This window comes from Impatiens glandulifera, chromosome 1, assembly GCF_907164915.1.
Source record: "Impatiens glandulifera chromosome 1, dImpGla2.1, whole genome shotgun sequence".
NCBI classification, from domain to species: Eukaryota; Viridiplantae; Streptophyta; class Magnoliopsida; order Ericales; family Balsaminaceae; genus Impatiens; species Impatiens glandulifera.
The window spans coordinates 52,055,692-52,064,617 of record NC_061862.1 but is presented as its reverse complement, the minus strand read 5'-3'; the positions used below and the strand labels follow the sequence as shown (position 1 = coordinate 52,064,617).

The window sequence follows — 8,926 nt, the reverse complement described above, 5'->3', positions numbered from 1 at the left end:
TAAACAAAATCATTAAGTTATTTATTTTTTTTAATTTTTTTTTATAATCTTGATTACTACTCTCTTAGTGTGTTGAATAAATATATATTTTATCCAAATTTAATGGTCTTTTGTGGTTGAAAGGACGAGTCGTTGTAATATCTAATATTAGCTCTTTAAAAAATCAAATAATTTTAAAAATAATCAATGATATAGGAAGAACGCAAAATAATAGAAAAAAGTAAAATTAAAATAATTAAATATCAAATACAAAAGAATACAAAAGAATAGACTAATACAAAAATGGAGAGAATTTAATTAATTCATTAATTAAAAAAGTATTAAGAGAAATTAATAATTAATTAATAAAAAGAAAGAAATAAAAAAAATGAATATTTAATTAATAAATATATAAATTTTTTAAAAAAAATTGATTTTTACTTAGATAGGTTAAATGAATCAATTTTTGATAAGTTTAAATGAATTTTTATTAACTTATACATATAACTATAGAACTGAGTTAGTTGTTAGTTGTACGATTGTCGTCTTTTATCCAAAGATTATATCAAACTTTCAAAGAAAGTGAGAATCATTTTTTTTTTCTGATTTGAGCACAAATCACAACTCGAATGAAATTGATTTTCAACAAAGTACAATTGAATTACATTATTTGAAGGATGTCCTAGTCTATTGTGCCAAATTCCAGATACATAACAAACTATAGAATATTCAATAGGTCCACTCCATGCATTTTATCATACTCTTTAAATTTCACACAATTAAACACTCTCAAACATAACATATATACCATTTGCATGAATCATTTAGTTTTCATCCGTGTTAACACATAACTTACTAACATCATCCTGAAAATTGCTGAATCTGATCATCATCAACATTATTGCTAGCTTCTATAAGCGTTTGAGATTCCAGGCTGGTATGTGAATCATAATCTATATTATCTCTGATTTCTTCAAGTTGAGCTTCCCAACACTTGCACACTTTCTGCATCAAGAGGAAGAAACCAAAATTGACAGCACAAAGAAATGCTAAGAACAAGTAGTAATAGTCAAGTCGACTCTTGTTCAAACTGTCCTGGAACCAACTTATCTTCCCTCCTTTCTTGGTAACCATATCAACCACAAACACACAAAAAGAACTTGCTATAATTCCAACACCGGAAACAGCACTAACAACATGTCCCAAATAGCCCTTCTTCATTGAGGGGCCAATAATATCTTCCAAGAGTAGATAACTGCCTCTCTCAGTGTTTCTGTCAAGATATCCTAAAAGAACAAATTGTGGAATCATCCAAAGCATACTCATTGGAACAACCTCATCTGGCTTGTCTATTAGTCCATTCCTCTTAACCACCCTTAGTCGATAAAATTCCACGATTGCAGCGGTTGAACAACATATTATGCTTACTACCACTGCCACCGAAAATCTAGCAAATCCAACACCTCTAAGACCTGGGAATTTATCTTCATCTGATAGGCCATCCTTACCCTGCCAATTATCATAAATGAGTTTCAAGAAGTTGAGAGGAAGTGACAACTGCCAGAACTTGGGGTTCAATGTTGTCGCTTGTTCTAGGAAGTAAGTGTCGCCTACGGAAGATACAACACCACAAACAATGAAACATAAGCATGTTGGTATCAAATGAATCATCCTTTTCGTTTCCTCTACTTCTGTAACGCTACAAAGTCTCCATTTCTTCCTTTGTTGGTCAGTCAAACTAGTTGTAGGCAGAATAATTGCAGCCTTGTCAAAATATCTGATACATGTTATGCATCTTATTACATAAAACTAAAGAAAATGACATACTATTTATTACATATCTTCATCCTATCTTTTTTATGCTAAGAGTTCTAATCAAATAAAATCTCCCATCACATATATTTTTTTCATCATTACGATTCAATCTAATAACTTAGGGTGAATATTATACATTTTAAACATAATTCATGAAATTAATTAATTGCTAGGCTTTTGTGACAAATTTGTTGGATAAAATATTATTAAGTCACAATAGACCACCTTATACTCAATTAATGATTGATTGTTAATTTATTGGACATCATTAATTATAACACATATTCACATATATAATTTTAAAACTAAAGAAAATGACATACTATTTATTACACATCTTCGAGATGACAATTTAAAACTGCCCCGCGAAAACCAAACCGAATTGCCCCATTTGAGACGATTTTCCCCCGAAACCGAACGGGGATGGGGCGGGGATGGTATTTGCGTCCCCCGCCCCGACCCACCTCGATTTCACCCCGAATACCATAAACATAATTAAATATATTAAATTACCAATATATTTATTTATTCACTTTATTTCATAAGAGTAGTAAACTTATTTCTTTATAATAATATAAAATTTTAATATATTACAATATATATTATATTTAAAAAAAAAAAATTATTAACGGTGCCCCGTAAGATTTCTCGAAACAAAAAAAAACTGAACAGGGCGGGGATGATATTAAAAAAATCATCGAAATTAAAACGGGACGGGAATGATAATTGCATTCCCCGCCCCGAACCGCTCTATTGTCATCCCTAATCTTCACCCTATCTTTTTTATGCTAAGAGTTCCAATCAAATAAAATCTCCCATCACATATATTTTTTTCACTATTACGATTCAATCTAATTCATATAGGGTGAATAATATACATTTTCAACATAATTCATGAAATTAATTAATTGTTGGCCCTTTGTGACAAATTTGTTGGGTAAAATATTATTCCACCTTATACTCAATTAATGTTTGTATGTTAATTTATTGGACATCATTAATTATAACACATATTGACATTTACTAAAGCTATTTGTTTTTTACATATGTACGGGTTCATGACCAAAATTAAGTTGGATCTTTCGCCCAATTCTCCTTCTGAATGTCATCACCATGGAACATGTCTATTTATTCATTTTTTTATTATTATTTTGTGTTCTTATTTGAAAAATAAATCCTTCACTAGGTTCAACCTACAGGCTATTTCAATTTTAAACTCATATACATAACATATTATACAAGATATATCATATAGAAAAGGTGTAACAATATTTGTCATGTGAATCGATTTAGAGGTATGTTATTTATTATATATGTTAAAAATATTATAAAAAAAGTCAGATAATATTAATTGTGATAATATTATCATATTATTATTATAATTATTTCTTTGTATGGGTAATTTAATATCTATAAAAAGAGATATAAAATATTTAATAGAAGGAAGAGACTTAATAAAATATGTTATCACTCTCTATATTAAACGTGACCTAATGAAATGAAACAGATGAGGGAGAGAGTTGTGCACTTCCATGGGAGAAACAATTAATAGGTCAATCAAATCTCTTTATCCAAAAACCATGGGCGAGTCGTCTTTAGGGTGCACGAGATGTCGGTTAAATCAGATAAAGATTACGAATGAAGAGGTATGTGAAATTCTCGACTCATGACATGATGTTGAATGAAAATAAGTCACATTTAAGAGAGGTTCTTGTAAAGTGTCAAAAATATGTCCCAAAATTCGTGTAATTCCCTACTTGACTTATATACAATTATTAAAGTAATCAGATGAAAAAGATAGATGACCTCCCTTATGGGTTTCTAAAGTTAGGAAAATCAACGTTGAAGTCGAATTGGATATACTCTGCCTAAAATTTAAATGATTAGAAAAAATATTAGCATGAAATGTTTGTGGGATCAATGTTAGCGTGAAATGTGACATCCATAAATCTCTTGCAAGACTGATGGGTAGTGGGATCTATAACTTTTTTAAGACGAAAATCCGTAAAAGGATAAGTGGATTATTAAGAATATATGTAACTAAAGATTGTGTGGTTGAGAGACTATTGACTCTATTGGGGTGTCGGACGTAGGGACAGACCCATGATTTAGATTTTGGGTCTTCTTGAACCAAATTTAGGGCAGGCTTAAAAAAATAACGAGAAAATTTTGAATAAAACGAGTGCATAAAAGTAAGTTTTACCATATTTTTATAATTAGATAAAAAAAACATGGAATTATATTAAATTTATTTATGAAATTAGGTGGTGATGTCACATTTTACCGTAAAAATAAAATAAAATTCGAAGTGGGCTTCAGCCCACCTGAGCCCCTACATTGATCCGTCCGTAAGTCAGACGAAATTCTGGTTTCTTGGAACGACGACTTATTCGAGAAGTTGGATGTTAAAGTGGGAAGATTTTTGTTAGTGTACAACTAGGGAAAATGGGTGACAATTTTCGTTGGGTGATATCAACGGTTTACGGGTCGGTGCTTCAAAATGAGAAATCAATGTTATTAACAAATTATCAAGAGTGACAGGTTTATGGGATTTTCCAATCATTTTTGTGGGAGATATGAACAAGGTGAGGATCAATTTAAAAGAACTAAGCCAGAAGACTTACTAGCATAATGAGTGAGTTCTTTGATAATTTTGATAATCATGAGCTTGTTGACTCGCCATTGGAAGGAGGGCGGTATAAATTCAGAAGAGGTATGGAAGCTACAGGTTGGTATAGTCCTAATTCGACATATTTCTCATTAATGAATTAGTTTTTTCGGGGGTGGAAAATATTTTCTAGAAGCCATCTGACACTAACGAGGGCATTTGAACCATTAAACACGGCGAGTACATCTAGGCCATCCTACACATGTGAGTCCATCTGGACCATCCGACACTGAAGAGTGCATTTGGGTCATCTGACACCGACGAGTGCATCTGGATCATCCGGTATCGGCGAGTGCATTTGGGCCATCTAACACCGGCGAATCCATCTAGGCTATCAAGTATCAACGAATGCATCTAGGTCATTCGACACCGACAAGTTCATCTGGGCCATCCGGCACCGGCGAGTTCATCTGGACCATCTAACACCGGCAAGTGCATATGGGCCATCATCTGGTACCGTCAAGTGCATCTGGGCCATCTGGTATCGACGAGTGCATCTAGGTCATCCAACACCGATGAGTTCATCTGGCCAATCTGACACCGACGAGTGCATTTGGGCCATCTGACACCGACGAGTGCATATGGGCCAACCTACATTGACAAATGCATCTGGGACATCCAACATTGACAAATGTGTCTGTTAAGTTGTCTTATGGAAACTCTGGATCAAATAGAGAAAGGAGATAAAATATATGTGCATTGATTAATGTATTTGGGGCATTTGGGAGAATTCAAGTCAACAAAAGGTACAAGGAAAGAGAATATTCAACAAAAGGATATAATATATATTTTTCACTAGTGGAATAAGGATTATTAGCGACCAATATTAGCGACGGAGTTGCTTTGTTGTCACAGAAATTTTTTTATCAGCAACCACGACCAAAGAATCGTCGCTGATAAAAAATATCAGGGATGGCAAGGTAACGTCGTCCCTCATAATTATCATCAGCGACATGTTTTGTTATAAATACCATCGCTACAAAAGAGAGGTTTCTGGTTTTCTCACAATATTTTTATCAATGACGGCATTATGCTATCGTCGTTGTTGACAACCTATAATATCAACGACGACATTGTCGGGTGCCGTCACTGATATTCAAGTTTTTCTGCCATATTTTTGAATGATTATCAGCGACGATATTATGCTATCATCATCGTTGATAATTTAAGATATCAGCGACGTCATTGTCGTGTGCCATCGCCAATATTTATTTAATGAATATCGACGACAACACACGACAATGTCGTCGCTGATAGTCTGTTAAATAATACTTTTTCTTCTTTCTTTTATCTTGTCTTTCTTCTCTTTTTTCATTTCCCTCCGCCGTTGCTCCCCTCCTAACAAAGCGATTTTTTTTGTTAGTCTCTCCGTTTTCACCAAAACTGATATTTAACATTGTGTTATGAATTGAAATCCTGCCAGAAACAGGCCTTACACATAATGATACAACTAGAGAAGGGAATGAATGCCAAGACTCTTCATCCATTTTGGGAGGAATACAAGCTATGTAACATATATGATTCTTTGCTTAATTTGAATTCCAAAACTAATATTAAGTTAGACATATAATAACAATAACCTTAGTTTAATGACGAGAAGTCTATTTACATTAATATTTTATCTGATGAAGAAGGTATGGAATTCCATGAGAATCAAGAGATGATTGTTGATGACCAAATGACTAAAGAAGCCTCGATGATCATCGGAGAGAATGAACCTGGATTGCATATTGTCTAGTTAAGGAAGAGGAAGATGAAGATGTAGATGACTAAAGAAGCCTCGATCATCGGAGATAATGAACCTGGATTGCATATTGTTCTAGCTAAAGAAGATGAAGATGTAGATGAGTTGTAGGTGTATAAGATAAAAAGGTCTCGAGGATATTGAAGAAGAAGTAGATAACCAAGACTTATAGACAATAACACGTTGAGTATAATTGTAATTGAAGATGAAAATTTCCTAAAAGATCCTGGTTGTCTATTGGTTAGAAATACATTGGTTGTTTCACCTTCACTATATCAAATTCTTCAATTGAACAAAAGAAACTCAAATGATTCAAAACCCGAGAGTAAGAATTATCAGCTATGGTGAATAGGGATTTGTCGTCGCTGATAGTTAACAATATTAGCCATGACGAATGATCTGTCGGCACTGATATTGTTAACTATCAGCGACGACATTACATCGTCGCTAAAAGTCATTGTTTTTCAACGATGACGTTTTCAGCGATGAATGACGACGGTTTTATTCGTCGTAACTGATATTTATTATAGACGACATTAAGTCTTTTAGCGACGATTTATGTCGTCGCTAATGATGCATTTCCACTAGTGTTTGGTTTATAATATTGATTTAAGGAAATAAGATTAACACAAAAGAAAATTTAATCTTTTGTTATGATAATATAACTAGGATAGTAATATAATAATATTTCGGAGATTCTTTACCAAGATATTAATATTGATTTATTTGAAGTTTATTTAAAGGTGTCGTTGGAAATTTTAAAAAGTTGAAGTCTTTGCCTTGAGAGTATCGTTTCCAGTCCCAGTTCTGTTCTTGTTAGGGTTTCGGGGGACCGAGTAGTATAATATCTCGTGTCATACCCCTAGTATGTAATGATGTAATATATATTCTGGTTTTCTAATAATACTCTCTCTTTCTAGTGGACGTAGTAAAGTTTTATCTATGTGAACCATGATAAAATCTGTGTTCTTTTTATTGCTTACGTCATCTCACGTATTCCCGCTACAATAAAACTCATTGATCTTATTGAAGATCTCCAAATTCGTTAATATTAGATTTTATGGTTTGTTTGTTCGTTGGTGAATTTTGTTTATATTTTAATTGATGTTCTCAAATGGTTAATCTCGTTTATTTTGAGTGTGTTTGATGACAATGTAAACATCGCGTTTTTTTATTGTTTTTTTCGTTAGGTTTAAACGACTATTATTTATATAATATTACATTAACTATTTAAAAAAATTAATTTTAAATATTAATAAATTATTTAAATTAAAATAATGATTAATTTTAAAATAAATTATATGAAAAGATTAGTTTATATATATTTTTATTAAAATATAATTTTAATAATTAAAATAAAATAAAAAGTAAAGAATAAATTACCAGGAGTTTATTTTTATTAATATATGTATTTCGGGTTGCCTTACTCTATATACTAATTATATATTTATTTATTCTTAGTTAACTTAGGTTTATTTTTATAATATTATGAATTTTTATAAATAAAAATGGAATACCTTAGTAAAGGAGTGTGAATCAATCTTGCAGTAGTACTATCAGTATTCCCTTGATATAACTCATCAGGATTTGCAGGACACTCGTGGAACATCTTGAATGTAGAAGCTACAAATACTCTGAAAATATCTGTTAAAGGACTCCCCTTCTGACGAAGATCTTCTACCACGTCGTATTCAGAAAGGCCCGTTGCAAATAGAACGGTTGCGAACAAACTAAATACAGCAGCCAGTCCAAATTGGAGCCACCATGGCTTTACATACGAAATCACCAAAATCAATACGGCAGGAATAATATATACTGTTAATATGCCACAACTCCAGAAGCAACAGTTCACATCATAAGAAGCATTTGCCAACCGCTCTCCATCAACTTGAATGGAATGAAATTTTTGTGCAGAGACATTAAAACCCGACATTCCAACAGCTATAAGAGCCAAGGCTGTGAAAAAAAGCTTTCTCTGTTCTTCGCCGATACATTCCGGTTTGTACTGGCTGCAAGTCCCGGTAACAGTCGGCGTAGACATGGTCAATAAGCCTAGTCCCTGTTAATTAATTAATGAGAATGATTTATAAACTGAACCATCATAATAATTTGAATGAACAATTTAACTTACAATGGAGTATGAGATGGATGTGAAGAGAAGCATGAAAAAGTGACCAGTACTGCCACATGTATCAATAATGAATTGCATTGCAATGGGCATCAACTGAACTGAACCTTTGAAAACATTCATAATTACTGCTGCATATGTTAAATTCAGCTTCCAAACAGTTGTAAGGTATGCCATTAGTGTCCATGTCGCATAACTTGCTATGTTGTTGGCCGAGAAGAGAACTTAATAAATATTTATTAACAAGAGATCAATCAAAAAATAGTATTATTAGAATGGACTTTCCATTGCCTCACAAATATTATTAATTTGCTGAATTCTGTAAAATGAAGATTACTTACTAGTAGTCTTGTAAAGGACTTGGATCATGATTTTAGCATGAAAGCTTAGACCTTAGAGAGAAAGAGAAATGTAGTGGGAAAGAAAGAAGAAATGGAATATATATTAACACCAATCCAGATTAAATTAATTAAGTTTCCTTCTCTCTTATCTTTTATTGTGAATACCTAATTATAAGTTATTCTCAATCATTATTAGCGACATTGAGTACGAACAAACAATAGTTCTATAAAATTTATAATATAAATTAATG

The 8,926-nt window shown here is 32.4% G+C and overlaps 1 protein-coding gene across 1 annotated transcript; it reads right to left on the bottom strand.

Moving 5' to 3' along the window:
• Nucleotides 1-620: 620 nt before the first annotated feature.
• LOC124922434 (protein NRT1/ PTR FAMILY 5.5-like) lies at nt 621-8,780 on the bottom strand. The gene is made up of 4 exons (XM_047463163.1): nt 8,676-8,780; nt 8,338-8,558; nt 7,724-8,265; nt 621-1,756 (listed from the first exon to the last, which is right to left on the bottom strand). The coding sequence occupies exons 1-4, from the start codon at nt 8,701-8,703 to the stop codon at nt 841-843; spliced, it is 1,707 nt and encodes a 568-aa protein (XP_047319119.1). The 5' UTR covers nt 8,704-8,780; the 3' UTR covers nt 621-840.
• Between the last annotated feature and the right edge of the window lie 146 nt (nt 8,781-8,926).